The sequence below is a fragment of the Leptinotarsa decemlineata genome, unplaced genomic scaffold (assembly GCF_025532065.1).
Source record: "Leptinotarsa decemlineata unplaced genomic scaffold, Ldec_3_MD MMD2_P_RNA_scaffold_2, whole genome shotgun sequence".
In the NCBI taxonomy this organism is placed as follows: Eukaryota; Metazoa; Arthropoda; class Insecta; order Coleoptera; family Chrysomelidae; genus Leptinotarsa; species Leptinotarsa decemlineata.
Window position 1 is genome coordinate 12,151,836 of NW_027412529.1, and position 25,229 is coordinate 12,177,064.

Genomic DNA, 25,229 nt, shown 5'->3' on the forward strand with positions numbered 1-25,229 from the left:
AACCCTTAACTGAAACAGGAATTACTTTACTTATACCGGAACTCTGGTGTCGATTCAACAGGAATTTTCCGTTGAATTACAGAACTTTCGTTTATACATTACAGTACTAGTTAGTTGTATTCGAAGCTTATAACCCGAGCTTTTACAGGAATTTCCTGTAGTTACCTAGTATTCAACTGGAATTTCTCGTATTTTATATTTAATTTCCTGTGTATCTTTGACAGTAATTTCCATCTGTTTTTGACATTTTTTTCCATGGAATTTCACTAGAAGTTTCCAGTTAGTTCTACCGTGGAGCATTGTTGTAATTTATGGCACTTCCTGTCAATTAATTGCTATTTTGTTATATTTGTAACACATTCTGTCTTCTGCTCATAGATCGAATATGTTTTTTGAATTTGGGAGAATTTTCCATATATTTATTATACAGTATCTTAACATTATTTCAATGAATCAAAGAAACATTCTCTGAATATCAGTATTGAGAGACTCCATAATAAATATAAAGAAAAATTTTTCCTGATTCCGGACACATATTAGCGAATTCCATTCCGGAATTACTGTCTACAAACGCTCTTATTTTGTTCTAGGGGAAGTCAACCACTAATAAAATTTTCCCTTTGAATAACAGCGAACTTCTTACGGCTGTGAAAAATAGGTACCTCATAGGTTTATATGGTTCGCTCTTCTTTAAGAGACTAAAATTATTTTCAGTTGCTCGCCACTTCTAGGGGTCCGTCTAGTATATTGAGACAGACTATGTAAAATACACATTAAACGGAGTATGCACTTCTAATATAGGTCGGGTATAAAACATGTGAAATTTAGAATGTTCAAGTTCACATTTGTTTATTGAAAAAACAATGTTTTTTTTCATAATAAATGTTTCATAATAAATAGTTATTTCACTTCGTTATAATGTGGACAATGTGAAGTTATAAACATGATAAAAAGACAGTCATTCTCACAACAAATAAAAAATATTTTCTGCAAGCTTTAGCAACTCCTTCAAATGATGTTGGGCACTGAGGATGAGTCTATGCGAGTCTTGATGGTATTTAACAACCTTTCCTTCGTCAGGAGAAATGTTCTAGTTAGTGCCTCTGAATGGTCTGGGTATATAACATTGAAGTCAGCAACTAAAAAGAAAATAATAATTTAAAAAAATCATTACTAGGTATCTTTCAATCTGGACCTAGGTATAAAGAATACTATGAATAGATTCTATTCATAGTATTCTGGAACCTATTTCAAAATATAGGAATATAGACTTTCAGAGCTGGCATCAATGTTTTGGTTGAATTCTGGGTTTTGCCGGACCACAGCAAAACCCCACGACAATACCCGCACTATAGTTATAGGTACAATATACTATTAAAACTTTGAACACAATTTCGAAAACATTTTAAGGAGAAGATCTAGGGCACTGGCATTTGTTTTATACCAGATTTTGAAAGGTCTTAATATATATGAGTTAGATCCTTATTTACCTATATTTATTTTATAATTAATCATTTTGCTAATATGTATTTAGTTAAATCAGTTGAATAATTATACATATTTACGATTGAAACGTTCACATGAATAATTTACATTAAGCAAAATAGTCAAATCGTATATAATGTCCTTTCAATAATTTTTCAGAAAATAACTATTTGAAACTATTATCGTTTTAGTTGTATACTAGGTAGGTACCAAATTTTGCTGTTTACATTACACAACACAACAAAAAAATATTTTTTGAATGTTTCCTACACTAAATTAGTCAATTTCTACTAATTTTGGGGTGATAAAAACGAAAATAGCAATGAAAAATTTTTATTAGCTCTGGTTTTTGATATACACAGTACTTAATCTTAAAGAGTAGTTATACTATACGTGAAAAGTGAAAGTACATAAAACAATATTGTTATGTTTCTTTTAGAATATTTTAAGTACAAAATTGATAAAAAAAACATTATTCTTAGTGTTTTGACAAAAAAAAGAAATGTGTACCACCAAATTTCAATTAAGTCCATCCGATTCATTGTAAGATCGCTGTCGTTTAGCTTGTCTTTTATAAAACACTTCTGGAGCATCCCTACACACATACCAACAGTAGTCTGCAAGCATTGCTTCATTCCAACGGCCCTGATATCTCTGTTCCATTAAGGCAATGTCTTGATGGAATCTTTCTCCATGTTCGTCACTCACAGATCCACAGTTTTGTGGAAGAAATTAGGATGAGAGTGAAGAAAATGAATTTTTAAGGACATGTTGCATCCAAGTTGGTGGTAAGCTTGAAGAAGCTCTTTAACCAATGCTGTGAAGTTATCATCTCTTTTGTTACCTAAAAACCCATGTACAACCCCCTCAAAGGCTTCCCAGGCTCTTTTTTCATTTCCTGTTAAAATCATGTCAAAAGCAGGATCATTTACGATTTCACGGATTTGAGGCCCAATAAAGATGCCTTCCTTGACTTTAGCATCACTCAACCTGGGAAACTTTGCTCTCAAGTACTTAAAAGCTTGTCCTTCCTGGTCCATGGCCTTCACAAAGTTTTTCATTAGTCCCAACTTAATATGTAATGGGGGAAGGAGAACATCCTTAGGATCTACAAGAGGCTCGTAAACTACATTTTTCTCATTAGGGTTTAGGTCTCGTGTAGGCCAGTTCATTTTTTTATAGTGAGATTTTCTATTTCGACTGTCCCACAGACAGTCCCACAGACAAAAAACAACAGTACTTGGTGAACCCTAATTGTATTCCTAGGAGTATAGCAATGACTTTCAGATCACCACAGATGTGCCACTTGTGTTGTTCATATTTGATTGATTGGAGAAGTGTTTTCATATTTATATACGTTTCCTTCATGTGAACTGCATGACCTATAGGAATAGAGGGTAGCTGATTTCCATTATGCAGAAGTACAGCTTTTAAGCTTAGTTTTGAAGAGTCTATAAACAGTCTCCATTCAGATGGAGTGTGATCCAAATTCAAGCAGTCCATCAAACCATTAACATCAGAACAAACTACGAGGTTTTCTTTTTTCTCAAAAAAAAGGAAGCAAATCTTTTTGACGCTGTCTGTACTGAGATATTTTCACATCATGTTTTAGAAGATTCCACTGTTGTAGTCTTGACCCTAACAGCTCAGCCTTTTCCTTAGACAAGCGAAGATCTCTTATAAGGTCACTCAACTCTGCTTGACTAATTCTGTGCGGATCACTAGACCTATCGCTTACCTCAAAATCAGGGTCATAGGATATAGAAGGATGGGTTGCTCCTTCTAAACAGTCTTCATCACCTTCCTCTAAAATTTCATAGTTTTGGGGTGGAGAAGGGACTGGCAAATTGTCTGAGTGTGGTACAGGCCGCAGAGCAGATGGGAGATTAGGGTATTTAACCGTTCCTCTTTTCTTCATAGATAAACCTTGCTTAATGGGAGGAGTTAAGCAGAAATAACAGTCGTCTGTATGATTGGTAGGCTCACGCCAAACCATAGGTACTGCAAAAGTCATTGCTCGGTTTTTATTTTTCAGCCACTCTCGCAATATGACGGAACAAGAATTACAACATATATGAGGAGCCCATGATTTATCTTGGTCCCCAACTTTCACACCAAAATAATGTTCATAGGCTGTCTTAACGATAGGTGTCATTTTACGTTTCTGAGCCTTAAATGTTATTTCACCACATATATAGCAAAAGCTATCGACAGAATTCACACACTTTCGAGGCATTTCAGATCAGCACTTAAATTAATTTAAAAATCAACTCCACACGATAATTTCAATAGCAACCACGTGCGTACAATTGACAAACTCACACAGGTTATGTTTACTATTTAAGAACAGCTGATGAGAGGGGTGTTATGTAAACAAACATGTGTACCAACTGTTGGTGATGAAATATTTCATTTGTTGAAAACTCAATATACATATATATAATATAATGATACTATATCTTGAAAACAAGAGCTAATATATAATTTTTATGGTCACTTTCGGTTTTAACACGTGGAAATACATTAAAATCATCTAATTTCAACCCCGAAACAAAAACTTTGTTGTGTTGTGTTATTTTTTGCTTGTACTGTTGGCAACACTTAGTGCTTATTCGTTGCTTAACGATTACTTCAATGAACATTGTTTTAGTGACAGACACTTCATAGTCAAACAATACGTAATAATGAAATTCACTTACTTCTGAATATTTCAATGTAATTGGCCAAACCCCATCCTCTTAGGTAGCCGGCGACATTATAGGCGCTGGCTTCTGCTTCCATCGAATCTGTCACTTCACTAATTACTGTATAATTTATCTCTTTCCCATCTTGGATTTGATCTAAGTCTAATACACTAGGAACCAAATAGTATACATATTCAGAATTTGCAGCTCTTGACATAATTATTTTTCTAATAAGTTTCACAATCACTCCACTTGCCACTCATCACATATGCATATCCAATAACCAACACGAATGACGGCTTCCGCGTCGGCACGTACTGCCCCAGAGTACCGGATTGAATTGTGGGATTCACGCGAATTCTGTTAAAATCTACGTTCTGAACTGTTAGAACAGTGGCGTGGATCGTAGAGATAACAGGAATATAATATTACATGTATTAATATACTGTTAGTTGAACAAGATTCATTCCGGTAGAATAATCTAAATTTATTTAAGGAAACCAAGCATTCCTGTTGAATTTAATGTATCCATTCTGTTAGTCGTACAAATTGTGTTGGGTTATATTCACAAAAATATTATATTTCACTAGATATTCCTGTAACATTCACGGTGTTTTATTCCGGTTGCACGTATGGTTCTGATTAATGTATGTCAAGTCACTTTAACCGGAATCGGCTTGTTAGATTGCAAGTACAGATTGTTATCAGAACGTTTTTTTCTGTTATGGTAACAATAGTTGCTTTTAAACAACAGGAATTAATTTAACCGGAAATTCCCAGGATTCGTTTTTTTTAGTGTAAATTCCCTGTTTTGGCTTTCTACTTCTACATTCCGATACATAAAATGTGGGAATCTTCCAATGAAAGGAAGGAAGCAATCAGTTTCTGAAATGTAACTCTATTTTATATGAAGATGTGTGAATCATGCAAAGGAGTAACTCTGTCAGACACAAACTGAAAGAAAAAAGCCCTTTCGAAACAGCTGCTTCCATATGATCATTGAATTACACGAAAGAAAAATACTTTAAAAAAATACTTCCATATGAACATTGCATTATGCAAAAAAAAACTTTTTTCTATTTCTTCCTGTTTTTGTAAGATTTCCACATTTTTTTGTACCAAGATGAATAAGTAGAAAGCCAAAACATTTCTTTTCTAAAAATCAACCCTTTCAATCCGAATATCAAATGCTAATGTACATATATAGGGTTTATTTCCGACAAGAGTAGGATGAAATAAACATGCTCCTTTATTGATGATGAGGATAGTTGATGTGAAGATTGTTTCCTGTGTTATCCCAAATCCTTTCAAAGGTAACTGATCAGCCAAGTGAATGAATTTGACATTTCACGCTGTACTTGTCAGAAAGTAAACTAAAATATGTCAATAATGAAAATATTGTACGAGATGTTTTCATTGAATAAATTGATGGCTGTAGCCGTTACTACGTGGTAGGAAATCATAATGAAGAAGAAAGAATTGAAACGTTCTATGTTTTTTACCACTTTTATAAATGAAAGTGTTAAAAAACATAGGAAGTTTCAATTCACTTCTCTTCATTATGTTTTCATTTCATAGTTTTCCCTGGAAAATATAAGAAAACCGCGAATCGTGATCCAATTACGAAATGCAAAGTTCAAAAACTCGAGCATGTGCACTAAATAGACACCGATGGCTGAAAGCTGATGTCCACTGAAAACACGCGTCGCTTAGTTGTTGCTGGCACATTGTTATCCTCGGTCGTCCTGAAAAAGGTGGATAAGGCGCGAAAGTTACCCAACGACATGTTCTGAATCTATGGAAATTGTCTCGTATATAACTTAGTTTTCTTGGGTGAGTTTATATGTAGGCATTGCATGATAATTTACTGATTCACTGATCTGTATGTTGGCGGTCATTCTGTAACTGAATTCAAAAAAAGAATGTGTTATGGTTTTTTATACGAATGATATAGAAAAATGAACCTACTCTAATATTCATGAAAAATTTCCCTCTGACAAAGTTTTCTCAATATTTGCACTCAATCGTGCAAGATCATTAATGATAAAATATCTTTTTTGCTATTGTTAATCGCCAGACTGGTGTGAAATAATTTCTAACAGACAGAAAATCCAAGACCAAAAAAATTTGCTCCTATTTTCCCAAGAAAAATGATTGATGTACTCTTGTCAGTCATTGTGTATATCGTTTTCAGTCTGGAAAGTAATAAACCCATTTGATATTTCAGGTTGTTTGAATAATTCTACTTGATTAGTGGAGGTTGAAATTGCATATGAATTTCATTGTTGGATTTCTGAAAATTATAATTTTTTCATGTAACTATCATTTACCCTTCAGAAAAAATATTTTTTTCCATTCTTTGTAGAAAATGGGTCCAAGAACCGTTTTTCACTACCACTATCATCAAAATACTTACCATTTGTGATAAATCCTCTCTTTCACATGTCAATGAAATACTAGCTTTCAAAATATTGAATATTCGATTCGAATTTTTTCATCAAAGTTTATATTATAATTGACTTCTCCATTTTGGTCATGGTATAGTGGTATTATACACGTAAAGGGGTAAATAGGATTCATTTTTATGGTGACTTCTTGATAGGTACGAAGTACACCAGTTAAGAGTTATTTTTCATTTCATAGCGATAAGGCTCTTGCAGCAAAATTCCATGATTATTACAGTTAAAGTGCACCACACTAGAGACAAAGCCTCAAGGAGATATAGAATCGAATCAAAAAGAACACTGCGAGGTTCTATAAAAATTTGAAAAATTATGTCACGCAAGTGAAAAAAAAGTCGATTTTTGTTACCAGTTACTACACTACCACACCGTGAGCGGAAATGGAGATCTTTTTACATCTACCTCCTCGTCACATTTTTCTGAAGAGAGGCCAGATGGACTGCATACAGACGTGTGCACATTGCAAATCGCACAAATCAATCAATTGAAGAGTGCAACAGACTGTCAATTGACACTGGAAATCACAGCACTCTGGAAATGACCTCTGACTTTATGCCTCCAATTGTCAACAACGAATTGCCTACTCATCACAAGTAGAGCGGACTGGATCCTCTGGAAGAAGGAAAATCAAGAGCAGATTAACGGAAAAACATATTTTTTTTAACAGATAGGTGTTGGTACTCAGAGGGATCAAAAATACCTTCCGGTTCTGGTGCAGGTGTTTTCAGTCGCAGATCCAGGACAGATATATCAACTTGCCTAGGAACCTATGCGACTGTATTTCAACTGAATATTTACGCTCTTGAATCATGTAGAGATTGAAAGAATCCAACCTAATACACAATTCAATAAAAATATTATCGGACAGTCGAGTGGCGTTGGAAGCTCTTGGCTCCTACCGAGCAACGTCTACATTGGTAGCAAATTGCCAAAAACGACTCTCTTCAATTGAAAGATTGGAAGATTGGAAAAAGATTGTCTCTGGTATGGATTCCTGGCCATACTGGCCTGGAAGGCAATGAGACTGCTGACTCCTTTGCAAAGAAGGGTGCTGCAAGCAACTTCATTGGACCAGAACCTGTCATTTGCATAGCTTTAGGCTTTGCCAAACAAACATTGAACACTCGGATAGCAAGAAGATTCATGGACTTCTGGCAGAATATTGCAGGATTGGCTCATTCCACGGCGTTTATTTATCCTTAGATGTTTGATATCAAACAGTCGTTGGACTACCATGTCCAACTACGATGTCTAACAGTTCTTTTTACAAGTCACTGTCATTTGAATCATCATATGCAGAGACTGGGCCTGTCGGAAGACAGTATGTGTTACCTCTGTTTGGAAAATGATGAAACAGCAGAGCACATACTCCATACCAGCGTCGGTGGGGACCGAATCAGGTTTTTAGAGTTCGGCAGATCCGTACTTTCGCCATCTGACCTGACACACCACTCACCATACAAACTAATCGACTTCGTTAAGAAGTTGAGTTTATTTGGTCTAGTGTAAATCGGTGTGAGCCACAATAAACCTTTGACCTAGGAGTGCAGCCAAGAAGTGACTTGATATCCCCTCAAGAGCAGGCTGCCTCATAATCTGCCTGGCACCAAATTTTCGAGCAGTAGGAGCAGAATCTGTATCAGAAGATGGAACAATCTCCTCTTGAGATTCATTCAAACCAGAGGCAAAAAAACTCCTGCAGAGCTGAATATAACATATCGTTACGATTAACTGCGTACAGATGTGTAGGCTGCATCAAGGTGGAAACCTTGTACCTTGACCAGTTGACATAAAATATCACACACCGAATGTCGTTATCGGCTTTATTGTGGAGCTGGATTTATCTGGTCGTAATGAATAGGTGTGAGTCACAGTAACTCTATGAAGTTCATAAGGTTTAAGAATCTCAACTGGCAGTTCATTAAATAGAAAACTCCTTGATTTCGTCGGTATAGTCGAGTTCACGAAGTGGTTATAGTTGTACAACTGCACTCACAAATATCGTTGATGATCAGGGCTACCGATCGAAGAATGTGTACAATATTAGTTGCACTTGACTCTGAATCATGCACTATTGAATGTTATTTCAGGTTACTTGTGTTCATCAGAAGATGCTTCAAAGCCACTCCAAATCACTCGAAATTTGTCTTATGGGAATCTATCTGCTGGGGTCCAATAGGAATTTTGGGCTTCCGGCTACTCAGTTTATATATTACCAGTATAGGTAGGTAAACGATTCTTAAAATCAAGCATATGATGGACACTGTAACGTAGTTGGTCGCGGATGTATGTCTCAGATACTCGACTTAAACTGATGAAAACTGTTCATTCATTGGACTCGAGGATGATAGTAAACAACGATTGATTGCAATTATCTTATTATAACATGTAATTTTCAAAATGAAAGTTATTCTTAAAATTAAAATGAGTAATATTTATCACATAAAATTGATGAAAACTTCAAGAATTGTAAATCAGTAAATGGATACCTTTCAATCTTCCTATCTTCTCTTCTTAGTAGCACCTGCACAACCATCTCGACAAACGTTGCTAGAATGTTGGAGACAGGGATGTGTCCCGCAGGAGGAACATTGAAATTTTGTTAATCTGGTACGCTTCTCTCTCTGATATGGTACACAACATTCACGCTTTGGGTCATTATTTTGAAAATCTGGTTGCTGCAAATTTTCTTCAGGATCACTATTTCTCTGAGCCGGGTTGATATCATATGCGGCAGACCAGTGCTAGAATTACTACGTCTTCGCAGGTGTTCTCTCACGAACTCATTACGAAGGGTCCGTAAGAAATGCCGCCGCTTTTCAGTTTGACATCCATTCCCAACATTGATAACTTGAGAATTGATTGACAATTTATCTACCTCGTCGACTCCTTCTTCAGTTTCATTATGAAACGTAATGATCTCAGGTTTCATTTTATCTCGGGTAGATTCATCAATTTCATCATCGAAATGTGAACTTGAGATGAGAACAACATGGTTGGTTTTATTAGGAATGTTGTATATTATTGTTCCTTCTTTTCTGAAACCAAACATACTGGATGGTACAGGATGGTATTTCAGGACTTTCAACTAGTTCGGAATTTGTCATTTGTTCTTTTTCAGTGTTTCTACTATGGGCAACTTATGGTTTGTAGATAAATCTTGCGGAAGTGAAACATCGCAGAACCAATCCATAGTCACGTTTCGTCCAGTGTTGCGTATGGGTGATATCATCCTTTTCACCACATCAATGCTTTTATTGCTCATGGAATAGTCCGGCATAATAGTCCGGAATGGTTGTAGTCCGGCATAAATTTCCATATTACTAGTATAATATGTTTTGACATCAACAAGGGCAAAAATTGTTGGCCGGTTTTGATGGTATATATTGAATGAAGTTGCATCTGCCGCGAAAAGCTTCAAGATTTTCATCAATTCTCACATTGGCTCCTAGTGAATAATACTTTGTACTGTTGGTTACGAACATTTCGAATATTCCTCTTATAGGAGCTAAACGATCATTTTTTTTATCTCATCTCTGGTCTTTCGATTATTGAACCTTATAGAACGAAATAGAAACCCGAAGCGCATCAATCCCATGGTCAATCTTAAAATTTCGACACCGTTTCCTTCTGTATCCCACAGCTCCTCTGAATTCAATCGACCGCCTTTATACAGTCCAGCCAAATAAAGCAGCCCTATAAATGATTTAATTTCAGTGAGATCAGTAGTACGGGCGTCTCTATCTCTGCTGAAATTTACTTATATATTCATTATATGCTGATTGGTATAGGTCACTATCAAGTTCAGAATGGTGTCATCGAATAGACGTTGCCATATTTCAAGCCACCCCCTTGCTTGACGAACATTACCAATAACTCCTGGTAGGCGTACAAGAATATTTTGCTTCTCTAACCTTCTTCTTCTGTTGTAGGGTGTCTTTTTCCAAACGTAATTGTCGGTAATTTTTCCATTTTTCTTTCTGAGAGCTATATAACAATTTTCATTTTCGTTATGTGACGCTATACATGCGTCCGAATCTTTTTGTTCACCATCCGAACTTCCATCTCTTCTTTCTATGTGTTCAGAAGAGTCTGTATTATTTGCTTCATTTAAGACCTCGCCAACTGGATCATCATCGTCTTCAAGAAAGAGCCTTTGCAGCTCTAATACATCTGCTTCATTATCAAACTTATACACTCTTTTGGATGCCATAATTCACTGTAATAATAAAAAACTATGATAAGTTACAAACATATTTTAGCTCAGACAATTGTGGCCGCGGGTATTTCTCAGATAGAAGTGACTCTTTATGTATTGTTTCTTAGTCCAAGAGAAAATTATTCAAATATATTGTTGGTAAAACATAAAGTATTGCTTTCACGTTGATAAAACAAGTATATAATCGGATTATCGAAACTTACATTATTGATCTCGGGGTATCTCTCAGACACAAATAGCACTTTTCAGCTGAACCGTTCACTGCGACGAGTTCTTACCAATACTAACTTTTTCCAGTTTGTGAGACGAAGGTAGAAGGAAGACGACGGCACAATCCCACTACTCAGCAGATTCACAACCAATGCACTACACTAAAGAATTGCCGGCATGTATCTGTCAGATACGCGCGACTACTGGAAGGTTAATATGGGATTGAATAGATCGTCAATACCCTTACCTTCAAATAGTGCATCTTATAGAATTCATGGCATGTTTTCAAATAGTTTAGTTAATATGAAATGTAGGTTAGAAAGAATTGACGATGGCGATGGGATTATTTCATATACTGTAGAATCCATCGTCCGGACATACTATGTCGTACTAACCATACGACGCACAAAACGGATTGATTTTGTGGTAGTAAAGTGTACATTAGTTCATTATTCTTTCATTTCGCTGTTCGGATTGCTGATCGATAGGTGAATAAAACATTTTATAGGAATCACATATGCTTTATTTTAATAGTTCTTAAATATCCTAATGCACAAACATATGTACTGTAATACAAAGAGATAAAATACATACGCAATGCACGAAAAAACTGTGTTACTTACGTGGAAAGTCTATTATTTGAGTTTGTTTTTGATAAATTTTTGTGCGGTAGTAAGTAGTAATAGTAGTAATATATGTTAGTAGTACCTATCAATATAGGTATCTGAGAAGACGGAGTGCGCCGAGGTATTGGTGCGCAGATTGTGTGAACAAAACATTGCGCGACGTTTAAACCGGATGTATTATCATGAAAAACGGTCGCTATAAGCAGTTGGTCGCTTAAACCGGAGTCGCACTAAACGGTATATTTTCTCAATAACTAAATATGAAACTGAACTTGAGTTAACATTATCGTCGCTGTAAATGGATAGTCGTTATAAGCGGAGTCGTTATATATGAATTCTACTGTATGTGTGACTGATGACTTGTTTATTTTATGGTGATTTATGAGCACTTCAATGAAATTGATGAAAACACTTTTGTCTAATTTCCACTAATTAATTTTATGTATATGACTGGTTTCGGGTTTAACCCCATAATCAAGTATAAAACTGAAATACAAAATTTGAAAACTCAGTTATTTCGGAAGTTTTTAGCTAAGATAGAAAGACAGGTTATAAACGAAACAGGGTGCCAACTATAAAATTCAACACTAAAGATTATAGGGGGTGTTAAACTCATAATCGAGTTGCTCGTTTAGGGGTATATATCTCAGGTTTTTAATTGATTTCCATGCTTTTCAGAAAATACATTTTTCCCTTTATTACATATGTGTAGAATTTTCAATTATCTTGTGTTTTAACTCTTGAAGATGTTCATACATTGCAATTTTTTTGTCCAAACAGACGAACTCACGGAGCCTTACGTTAAAATTCCACCCAGTTGGCCGGTATATACTGCAGAGCATTCGCCACACTCTATTCTATATATATCTGATTTTTTTCATTCTATCTCGTTCGGGTTTTGCATTAAACAGAGTTCTACCTAAATTATTATTACTTATGAAAGCTGTTGTTATTTAATATTTAGAGAAGTAATTTTGAAATACAAAATACAACAGCTTTCATGAGTAATAATAATTTAGGCAAAACTCTGTTTGATGCAAAACACAAACGAGATGATGAAAAAATGAGGTGTGCATAGAATAGGGTGTGACGAAAGCTCTGCAGTATATACAGACCAAACCGGTAGAAATTTTGACGTGAGGCTCCGTGAACACGTCTGTTTGAACAAAAAATCCTCAATGGGAAAATAGGAGCGAATTTTTTTGGTTTTGGATTTTCTGTCTGTTAGAAATTATTTCACACCATTCTGGCGATTAACAATGGCAAAAAAGATATTTTATCATTAATGATAAAATATCTTTTGAACACGTCTGTTTGAACAAAAAATCCTCAATGTACGAACGTCTTCAAGAATGAAAACATAAGATTAGTAAAGATAACCTCAAAATCCATATGTGATGAAACAAAAAAATTAATTAATTGGAAGCCATAGAAATTAACAAATCAATTAAAAACCTGAAATATGCACCCCTAAACGAGCAACTCTATTTATGTGGGTCTCCACTCTTGAATTTATAAGTTCTACAACCTCTATAATCTTCGAAGTTAAACTTTATAGTTGCCACCCTGGTTCATTCAACTACCTGTATTTCTATATTGCCTAAAAACTCCCCATATAAGCCAGTTTTTAAATTTCACATTTCACTTCAATACTTGATGATGGGGTTATATCCGAAACCGGTCGTATAAAGAAAATTAACTGGTGAAAATTAGACAAAACTGTTATTAAAGAATATTACTGGAGATTTTTCCCAACACCAAACAGTTATTTTAACACCTCGACATGTGTTCCGATCACCAAGTGATCATCTTCAAGAGGAAGATCGAACTAAAGTTTTCAGTTTAGTCTTTCTCTTGAAGATGATCACTTGGTGAAGAAAACTTTGGATAGTGGCGAAATGGCAACAAACTGATATCGGAGAGTATCTTGTATTACATCGAATGTTTCTGTTGTCAATCAACAACATTGACATAATTTCATATTTCAAAACTTCTTTGACATCTGTCGAAGAAGTAAAGAAATAAGCTATCAAAAAAGGAATAACTGCGTATATATTCGAATTTTTTATCCATTTCTGAAGACGAAGGCAGATTTTGGCTTCCGAAACGTAAAAGATAAGTATTATTTCCTAATAATTTTTTTGATAGGCAAAATTGTTAAATACGAGAAGTTACTGATAAATAAAAGATTTTTCTTTGTGAAAAATACTTTGATTTTTACGCAGTAACTTATCGGGTGAACTAAAAAGTTTGCCCTTCTACACTTGTATAAAGTTCTCCATTATAATTTTTATATTTAAGTGTATTATTGTCAACAATATTCACCTTAAAGTTCTTCGAATTATTTTGTGTCATGGCTACAAGATTGAGCGTAATAGAGAAAATAGAAATTTTACGCCTTTCGGGAGATGACGTTAGAAGTGCTAGAGAGGTTTTTAGAGTATTTAATAAGAGACATCCAGATCGTCCTCGTATAAATAAAATATTCAATGAAACTGGTGCAGTATCAAAAATGATGTTGAAAAGTAATCCTGTAGACAGACGAAACAGGAAAGACAGGAATGATCAAATCACTTTAGATGATTTCGGAAATAATCCTAATATCAGTTTAAGGAATGCCACTTTAGATTTGAATATTCCACGAGAAACTATTCGGGAATGTCTCAAGGCGAAGAATATTAAACCTTTCAAGAAAAAATTTTCACACACACTTCAAGAAGGCGACGAAGCAAGACGCCTGGAATATTGTTTATGGGCCCAAGGGGAATATTTAAATAATAGAAATTTCCTAAAAAATATTTTATATACCGACGAAGCCACTTTCACTACAAATGGAGTAGTGTAATCACAGAATTGTCGCTATTGGGCAGCGGATAATCCTTACTGGGTAATAAACTGTAAAAACCATTATTTCCAAAAAATCAACATCTGGTGTGAGATACTGAACGAACGAATTATTGGTCCTTTTTTTTTGAGGAAAATATTAATGCGCAGAGGATTCTAGAATTTTCAAACACAGAGTTTTGGGATGATATTCACGAGCTGCCAATCAATGAACGATCAAATTTAATTGTCCAGTTAGATGGGTGTTCAGTACATTATGCCAGAACTGTGAGGCAATGGCTTCACGAACATTTTCCAAACCGATGGATAGGCCGTGGTAGTCCGTTTATAGAGTGGCCACCCAGATCTCCAGACCTGACAGTTTTGGACTTTTTTTCTGGGGACTTCTCACACAAAAGGTTTACAAAAACCGCTCAAGAGATAGAAATGAACTTTGTGCAAGAATTCGACAGGAATGTGCAGATATTAGCTCTCAAGAACTACGGAATTTAATCAGAAACATTCGTAAGCGCTACGACACATGTATTGAAATACGTGGTGGCTTAGTAGAGGCTACTAGAATATGAGTTAGAATTCATTGTTGCACTGAATCGAAACATTTCAATGATTAGTTATTAGTTAAGTTTTTTAAAATGTTTTGCTTCATTGTTAGTTGAATTGTGTGAATGTAATTCCGTTATTTTCATTAAAAATATTTACGCTATTTGTTTTTTCTTTCATCTGGCGGCACTTTATTGTTGAAATCATAGAAAAATTATGTATTGTGACTGTTAGCTGTGTAAGTTGTCATAACTTTGTCAATAATGAATATTTTTTCATGAAATTTTGGTCACACCTATTTAGAGGCACTCTGAATCCACTCTGAATCCAGTAGTAGAGCATTATTATTATATATACCTATATATATATAAAAAATTAATAGATAAGTACTCTTTGATCATTCCCATATTGATTTCAATTTAAGAGCCACCGGTATACAGCTGTTTCAGCCTATTGGCTGAAACATAAGTGGAACCACCTATTGGTGTGACACCCAAGTCAACTTGCCAAGTTTTTTATGTCAGTGTCGGTGGTTTGACCAATCAACCGACAACTGCGGTAGCAGAAATTTGGGAAGGTGGTTCCACTTATGTTTCGCTTGCGTTTACGCAGCTATTTTTATCAAGTACTTTCTTGGTTTTTTCTCATTTTGTCTTCAATCGAGGACCGCCTGCCCGGTACTGACGATGCCCAATAGGCTGAAACAGCTGTATACCGGTGGCTCTTAAATTGAAATCAATATGGGAATGATCAAAGAGTACTTATCTATTAATTTTTTGATTTTCATGGAATTATTTTCCAGCAGCTTGACTGCATTAACCTTTCTAGATTTTATATATATATATATATATATATATATATATATATATATATATATATATATATATATATATATATATATATATATATATATATATATATATATGTATATATATATATATATATATATATATATATATATATATATATATACAAGAAGGTAGCTATAGCTATAGCTGCCTCCGTGGTGATTTTGATAGTTTTCTTGTAAACACAAGTGAAACCACAAATGTGCGGCTGGCTCCTGCTGGTGGCTCCGTGCATTTGTATTTATTTCTTCTGATAACCAAGTGTTGCCCATCCTTACACTTGGCTGCACCATACTGATGATGGGCCAAACTCTCGAAACACGTGTCTATGGTTTGCCACTTCCTTGAGTGCTATGTCCGATTATAAAACTCCTTTATCTATATATATATATATATATATATATATATATATATATATATATATATATATATATATATATATATATATATATATATATATATATAATATATATATATATATATATATATATATATTCATACATAAATTTTATATATAAATCATGTCAATTGACGAGATAAATAAACTTTATTATTATTAATTGGCCTCCATTTGTGCTAACCCCGATTTTGGACTTACTGTAAGGTAGGAGTGAAAATTGTTATCATCTTGGATTGGTTTGATTTTGTTTCTTTCATTCAGGTGGATATAAAACACGACTACCTAGGTAGACGTGTGATAAATCTATTGTCCAAGCTAGAGGAAGCAAACCCAAATTCTGAAAATTGATTCATTACGCATTCAAAAAATATACTTCAATGTGGGATTTGAAAGTTCACAAAATTGTGACACGTGGTTCACTATACGAAAGCATCTTCATGCATACGTTATAATGGATTTTCTACCATATGATTGGCTTACTGTTTTGTTTTTCAAGCGATCGCTACTTATGTCTTCGTTGAATTGTTAATGCCTTTATGATTATTGTAAAGAATAAAGATAATGAACAGAAGAACCATAATGTCAGAACGAATCGAGAAAGATTCTGTAGGGAATGAACCAAGCTTGCATACAGGATGGTTTTATGCGACATTCGAATGATTTATTTCATAACGGGGTGTCTTGAACTTGGATGATAGAAACATAACTTTGTTTTTCCTTGTAAAATATGCATAGGTTATAAAAATTTTTCTGGTTGAAATAATCTGGAATTCACTTGCCACTATTTACTGAAAATAATATCCAAATTATGCTGAAAGTACGGAAGTTATTCAAGATCAACAATTTTGAACAATCCGAAGTAATAGTAACAATTTCACGAGAATATTCGATACTGAACTGTCTATCGTTCGACTGGAAATCTCCTGTTTCAGAATCGAAATGGAGAACTCAGACGTACTTACCGTAAGTTTGTTTAAATTCCAGTCAGATGGCAACTGCACGTATGGAATAAAAAAGCAGCCTCGTAATACACCGAACAAAAAATTAATTGAGTCGGATCTCCAATTACCAGCATTTTGCTTAACTACTTTGTGACGGAAAATATGTTTCAGTTTGATTGGAACGACACGGGCTTGATTAAACTGACACTGAACAAATCGACGATAATATTACTTGTATCGAATATCACGCTATCCTGAACCGTTCTCTGTACCATGTGAAAAATAAAAAAGTTGATCGGGTTTTTTAATCAAAATAAATGGTAAGGTGGTTGATATTCATAGGATTATTTGAATAAATTGAAAGGGTTATATTTCCAGAAGTGATTAACTTTTGGGAAAAACAGTTTTTGGCTTTTTACCAAAAATTCAAATTCTTTATTGGTGCTAGGGCACAGGAGTGTTCACACAAGTAATTTCAAGTTGTTCATAAAACAATTACAAAAATAATAGGTACAAAAGAGAAGAGCTTCCAAAAAGATATGAAGTCGCACATTAAAAGTCTGACAGTCATTAAAATTAGGTCAGAATTTGTACAATTGAGTTGCCATAATAAAATAATAATAATAATAATATAATGACATAATAAAAGGCATATGTGTCTGTAGAGTAGGGAGAATGAGTGTAGACCCACAGCACTTAGGCCACATGTGACCCATTGTACATCCTCCCGAGGAGTTGTCCTTTCCAGGAAGGTGGACAGGTCACTAGGAGACATCTCCTTTATATCGACAGATGAAGGCCAAGACTTGCCGAACACACACTCTTTTTGGCAACCTTGAGGTGCAGCGACATTACTGTCGTTGCGCGGCTTCTTCAACCTTCTTGGGGTGCCCTCCGTATCGCTCTCTTTCTCCTTTTGGCCTCGGCGCCGCAAATGCACTTACGCCTTGGCATTTGCCCAGATAGCAAAAGATATTCCAAGAATATTTCATGAATATACATTTGAGGATATTGTATTATGCTATGAATATGCCATGTATATATATATCTTCTGGAGAATATTCTCTGGAAGTGCTCCTGGCGAACCTTTGATATATTCTAAGAATATTCCTTGTGAATATTCCTGGAATATCTTGAAATATTCTTAGAATATGTAAGGTATATTCTATTAAGAATATTCCAGGAATAGAACCCGATGAATATCCATAAAATAATCGGTATATTCTGAGTTTATTATAGGAATATAAAAAAGGGAATCACCATAGAATATTCTTCAAATATATTTTATGAATATTCTAGGAATATTTGGAATATTCCAAGAATGTGACGAGTAAATGCTATTAGGCGTATATATATATATATATATATATATATATATATATATATATATATATATATATATATATATATATATATATATATATATATATATATATATGTATATATATATATATATATATATGTATATATATATATGTATATATATATATATATATATATATATATATATATATATATATATATATATATATATATATACATATATATGTATATATATATATATATATATATATATATATATATATATATATATATATATATACATATATATGTATATATATATATATATATATATATATATATATATATATATGTATAATACATATATTGCTTATGTGCTTTTCTTGGTTATATTCACATTTTGCTTTCAATCGAGGAACGCCTTCCTGGTACTGACGATGCACAATAGGCTGAAACAGCTGTATACCGGTAGCTCTTAGATTGAAATCAATATGTGAATGATTAAAATAGTATTTATCTATTTATCTTTATATATATATATATATATATATATATATATATATATATATATATATATATATATATAAAATCTAGAAAGGTTAATGCAGTCAAGCTGCTGGAAAATAATTCCATGAAAATCAAAAAATAAATAGATAAGTACTCTTTGATCATTCCCATATTGATTTCAATTTAAGAGCCACCGGTATACAGCTGTTTCAGCCTATTGGGCATCGTCAGTACCGGGCAGGCGGTCCTCGATTGAAGACAAAATGAGAAAAAACCAAGAAAGTACTTGATAAAAATAGCTGCGTAAACGCAAGCGAAACATAAGTGGAACCACCTATTGGTGTGACACCCAAGTCAACTTGCCAAGTTTTTATGTCAGTGTTGGTGGTTTGACCAATCAACCGACAACTGCAGTAGCAGAAATTTGGGAAGCTAACCTGAAATGCCATCGGAAAACGAATCCACATGTTTCTAGAAATGATATGAAATCTAGAAAGGTTAATGCAGTCAAGCTGCTGGAAAATAATTCCATGAAAATCAAAAAATAAATAGATAAGTACTCTTTGATCATTCCCATATTGATTTCAATTTAAGAGCCACCGGTATACAGCTGTTTCAGCCTATTGGGCATCGTCAGTACCGGGCAGGCGGTCCTCGATTGAAGACAAAATGAGAAAAAACCAAGAAAGTACTTGATAAAAATAGCTGCGTAAACGCAAGCGAAACATAAGTGGAACCACCTATTGGTGTGACACCCAAGTCAACTTGCCAAGTTTTTATGTCAGTGTTGGTGGTTTGACCAATCAACCGACAACTGCGGTAGCAGAAATTTGGGAAGCTAACCTGAAATGCCATCGGAAAACGAATCCACATGTTTCTAGAAATGATATGAAATCTAGGAATATAAAAAAGGGAATCACCATAGAATATTCTTCAAATATATTTTAACTTGGCAAGTTGACTTGGGTGTCACACCAATAGGTGGTTCCACTTATGTTTCGCTTGCGTTTACGCAGCTATTTTTATCAAGTACTTTCTTGGTTTTTTTCTCATTTTGTCTTCAATCGAGGACCGCCTGCCCGGTACTGACGATGCCCAATAGGCTGAAACAGCTGTATACCGGTGGCTCTTAAATTGAAATCAATATGGGAATGATCAAAGAGTACTTATCTATTTATTTTTATATATATATATATATATATATATATATATATATATATATATATTCCAAAGATTATCATAAACAAATCTGATTAGGCATTTCGAATTGATGTAATTTGTAGGAAATCAAGAGCTCGTTTATCATTTATATAAAGTATACCCCAGTAGCTAATACTGAAATTATTCAATGACATATTGGATGTCTCAAAATAGTTGCATTTTATGTGAGATCCACACAAGTAATAAAACACATAATATCCAAAAACAAATATATTCTAAAAACAATATACACTAATATTCAACTACAACTACTAATATTAAAAATAAAAAATCTAATTCGAGATAATAAAATATTTCTGAATATGTGTAAGAATTCATTAAACATTCTTGTTAAAGAAACAAAGCAACAGATTATTTTAATTCGTAGAGAACAGGGTAATCTACTTGAATTTTTAATAAAAAAATATTTCAAATAAACAATGAAATATTAAAAAAAACGAAAATGTTTTAATCAAATCGGCATCTATCTTAACTGAGCTTACTATAAATATGAACAAAGTGCTCATACAAAAAGCTCAAGTACTCAAATACTAAACTAAAAATACTTGAAGCATATTTCGCCAACCAGATTAGCATCTGTATAAGATAATTGATTCAAAACACGCCTCAAATGTCAGCGTTTTAAGATGATTCTTCTGTTGGTGGATTAACCCCCCTGAAAGAAAATACAATACAATAAGACAACAAAGCTCACCATTCAGTGTTATAAGAAAGATATAATGACATATATGATTTCAATATTTCTTTGAAAGAAAATACTTGAAACAGATAAAGTCCATAAAATTTGGAGTTGAATAATAACAACAAAATTACAAAATAACTAATAATACAAGAAATCCAAATCAATATTTTCCTCCAAAGAATAACGTCACATTTGAAAGCATATGTAGAAATTTTCAAAAAATCAGGGAATCCTACTGGGAATTTCAAATGACAGTAGGTATATTAATGACGACAAAAATTCAAAGAATTAAACATCAGTGAAAGGTATCGTAAGTCACTCACTGTTGTCTCCTAAGTCTCTCACTGGCTTTTGCCAAATATGCAGATACCACTACCTCAATTTCTTTTGCTGTAACATTGGGATGACATCTTTGTACTGCATCTGAAATGAAAAAATATGGTAAGTTATTAACGCAAAAAAATTACATCTCTTTCAAAGTCATCCTAGACAAATAACACATACCAAAAATACAAGTGCAAATTCTTGTATTCCTGAACACTTTTTTATGTTTGTGACCATGTAGACTGTATCCCAATGCAAATTTGTCATCAATCACCCTCTTCAGTAATCTCCTGGAGCACTCCTTAAAATCGTTACCACCAATTTTACAGAGACCCTCAACCTGTGAAAAAAATTAATTGATTGCCAAAATTATACCCAGGGGAACATATTCCAATGCCCCTAAAATTTTCTGTAGAAATGGTTATCTTATTACTGGTACTCACCAATCTTTTAAAATTATCGTCGTTTTGAAGATTTTCTTCCACACGACTTAGTGTCAAATCATCTGTGATAGGAAACTCCATAAAAAGGTCTACGGTTTCAGAGGAGATTGAAGGTTTATCTTTCAATAATGTAATAATATCATCCATTTTTTCAGAGAGTTCCAGAAGTTTCCTCTCACAATCCTGAATGAGTTTGGTATTTTTTACCAAAAACCCAATGCAAGATTTCTGGAACTTTTCATCTAAAAAAAAACCACATGAACAGTAATTCAAGTAAAAATTTAAGGAAACACACCTGAAGTTAAAAGAACCCTCTGTGTGTCATCAACTTCCTGGTCCTGGTTAATATTTGTCTTTTGGGCTGTGAAAATAACATTCAAATGAGTGTACTGAATATAGTGATAGCGAATTAATTATTTTTAGTCAACAATTATTTTCATGTTACAAATATTAGAAATGTATATATAATGAAAAATATACTAAAATAACAACTCTGTGAATTCATCGGCACTAATTAAAAAATAATAAATATATCATTTCATTAAAAAAAGGAAAAATGTATTGCATGCAGAAATGAGCAAGAAATAGGTTTCTCATTCAAAAAAATAAACCCACAAATGAAGTATTTTAAATGAGTGGTATGATGGGTTCTTCAATGAATTTCACTTACTTAATGTTATCCAAACTTTACTCACCAGAAGAGTTTTCCTGATTTTTGTCCAGTCTTTTATTATTAATACCTGGAACAAAATGTACATCAACATTCATTATCACTCTCTGAAAGTGGCACAACAAAATTGGAATGAAAATCAAATAGATATATTTCTCATAGGTTCCTCATGAACATTTTCAACTTTTTATGACTTGGAGAGGAAATAATAAGTTTCAATTTAATTTCCAACACTATGGCTTTTAGAAATTGAAAAAAAAATAGATGATTTGTGGCAAACCGCGACACATGTTTCTGGCTATTGGCCTCATCAGCACGGTGCAGCCAATTGCAAAGATGGACAACAACAGGTTACCAAAAATGAAAAACTTCACATATGCACGGTGTCACCAACAGGAGCTAACCGCACATTTGTGGTTTCATTAGAAGACCTAGCATTCACAGGCATCATCTATCATCACCACGTAGGCAGCTATAGCCACCTGCGTGACTTCTGGGTCCAGGGTATAAATACAGAGATATAGATGTTATTGAAAATTTGTGGGCAGAACCGCGACACGTGTTTCTTGCTCTTTGCCTCATCAGCGCGGTGCAGCCAAGTATAAAGATGTGCAACACTTGTTTGCTTGTGTTGTTTCCTGCTTTCGGCAAACAAGTGTTGCACATCTTTACACTTGGCTGCTTGTTTGCTTGTGTTGTTTCCTGCTTTCGGCAAACAAGTGTTGCACATCTTTACACTTGGCTGCACCGCGCTGATGAGACCAATAGCCAGAAACACGTGTACACGGTTTGCCCCCTTTTTTTGAGTGTTGTGTCCACGAATTATTTCATTCTTGATTTGTATCATACACACTCGATAAAATCTATCTCGCTATATATCTATATAAAAAACAATAGCTTACCTTTTTTAGGAGCCAAAGTGAATATTCCATCGAGATCGGAATCACTCTCTTCTGAGGAACTGATCATTTTCTTCTTACACTTTCTTTTATCTGAAAGTGTTTCCACTTCTGATAAATCAGATGAAATACAACATTTCGTGGCTTTTGCACAAGCTACACGAGAACTGTCATATACTGTATCTCTCATAAGGCTGACTTTGTATTCCTTCCAATCTTTACTGGGCTCAAGTTCATTCCTTATTGCCTTTTCCATACGGTTTTTTGGAAAAGGGGGGTACAATATTGAACTGTTGGTTTTATTGTACCAACAGTATGGTACTGCTTCAACTTCTTCAGAGCTACAGAATTTCACAATTACCCATGGCATGCTACAAACATCAAACCATTAACAAACTAGTGATGCACTGTTTGGAACCTTTGGTGAAGTAATGAATATTACAGGAGTTTTATCCCAACATCAAAACGTTATTTTAACACCTCGACACGTGTTTCGATCACCATGTGATCATCTTCAAGAGGAAGATTCGACACACGAGTCGAGGTGTTAAAAAATAACGATTTGGTGTTGGGAAGAAACTCCAGTATTATTCATCAACATACTAATTCAGGAAAGAGAAAGAAACATAAAATTTAAAAAAAAATAATATTTTTTAAAAATTGCTGTTGATGAGGATCTTTCAATTAAAAAAATATAAAAAGTATTTAATAAAATTTAATCAAGTTTTGAACGTGAAAAATTCCATATCAGAATATCTGAATATATTTTTATGATATTCTGTTTGAAACCTGAATACAAAAATAATTTCAAAAACGTTTAGACATATTTACAGGAAAATTCTGTTACAAATAGGCTTGAAAAAAAGTTGGGTATTCAGTAAAATAAATGATCGAGCCTATTTGTGAAATATAGGAACATATCATTATTTATTTTCGACTAGTATGAATCAAGGGAAACACAGCGAAAGCCTCACCATAAGGTATACGAACGAGTTTATGTAGTATATCCTTTGTAGACCAATATTTGATGGTACTCAAATCCTGAACACAAAAAATGTCTAATGAAGATGATAGTATGGGTAGATGAAAAAAAATCAGATTTTTTCATGTACTCCTGTCCAATAACAACATAGTCATTTAATACTGAAGAAAATGCAATATTTTTAATTTCAATGATTGTACCATCAATCAAATAGCAACATGAATCTTTGGGACTGCATGACAGCTTAAAATTTGAAAAAACAATAGTTTTATACTCTGGACCAGAACATCCTTCAATCAATGGGCCATCACAGTGTTGTTTGAATAAACTGAAAGGCATTGATTCCTGGGGAGTTTTATTTTTTTTAGAAGAGTATATCAACTCATGATATCTACGGACAATCTGTTGCAATGGCTTATCATGTTTTCTGATCAATGTTCCTAAATAGTGTAGAAAGTTTTCATTTTCGAAATTACTGAAATTGTCAAGAACACCATATTTTCTAACATCATCAACCAAATGAAGTAAATTATGAAAATTATGAGTTAACAAATGAGATCCATAAATTTCTTTGGTACTTTTTACAAATAAATTGAGTAAATTTTCAGCATAATTAATATATGTGATACAGTATTTTTCACTTAGAAGTATTCTAATTGAAATTGATAAAATTAAAAAATGTTGGTATTTTTTTTTTGGAAGAGTATTTTTCAATACAATTGGTCCCGTGTACAGTAAAAATTGTCGAAATTCTGTAGCTTTCCACCTCTTGACCTCATTGAGAGATCTGGGTCGTCTTGCAAAATCGGAGGGTACAAAAGGGACCATCTCCAATAAAAGTTCAGAAATTTTAGAAGAATGAGCACTTGAAAATTTATGAGGTGGTGGTCCAAAACACCAGAGCCCAGAAAGTAATTTCTTAACTACTCCTAATAGAACT

The 25,229-nt window shown here is 33.8% G+C and overlaps 3 protein-coding genes across 3 annotated transcripts in view; 1 reads left to right on the plus strand and 2 right to left on the minus strand.

The window, feature by feature from the left end:
• Positions 1–820: 820 nt before the first annotated feature.
• Positions 821–4,522, minus strand: LOC141487497 (uncharacterized). Its single transcript, XM_074186584.1, has 2 exons — positions 4,185–4,522; positions 821–1,139 (listed from the first exon to the last, which is right to left on the minus strand). Exons 1-2 carry the CDS (start codon positions 4,384–4,386, stop codon positions 1,009–1,011), a joined length of 333 nt encoding a protein of 110 aa, XP_074042685.1. The 5' UTR covers positions 4,387–4,522; the 3' UTR covers positions 821–1,008.
• Positions 4,523–5,688: 1,166 nt separating this feature from the next.
• The window catches only part of LOC111511790 (uncharacterized), a 118,034-nt gene continuing 98,493 nt past the window's right edge, over positions 5,689–25,229 (plus strand). Inside the window, exon 1 of the mRNA XM_074183617.1 lies at positions 5,689–6,002. The gene's annotated coding sequence lies outside the window, so the exon portion shown is untranslated. The remainder of the gene's footprint in view (positions 6,003–25,229) is intronic.
• LOC111506470 (uncharacterized) lies at positions 20,751–23,866 on the minus strand. The gene is made up of 7 exons (XM_023161538.2): positions 23,311–23,866; positions 22,434–22,478; positions 22,034–22,099; positions 21,739–21,980; positions 21,476–21,635; positions 21,295–21,394; positions 20,751–20,944 (listed from the first exon to the last, which is right to left on the minus strand). Exons 1-7 carry the CDS (start codon positions 23,675–23,677, stop codon positions 20,911–20,913), a joined length of 1,014 nt encoding a protein of 337 aa, XP_023017306.2. The 5' UTR covers positions 23,678–23,866; the 3' UTR covers positions 20,751–20,910.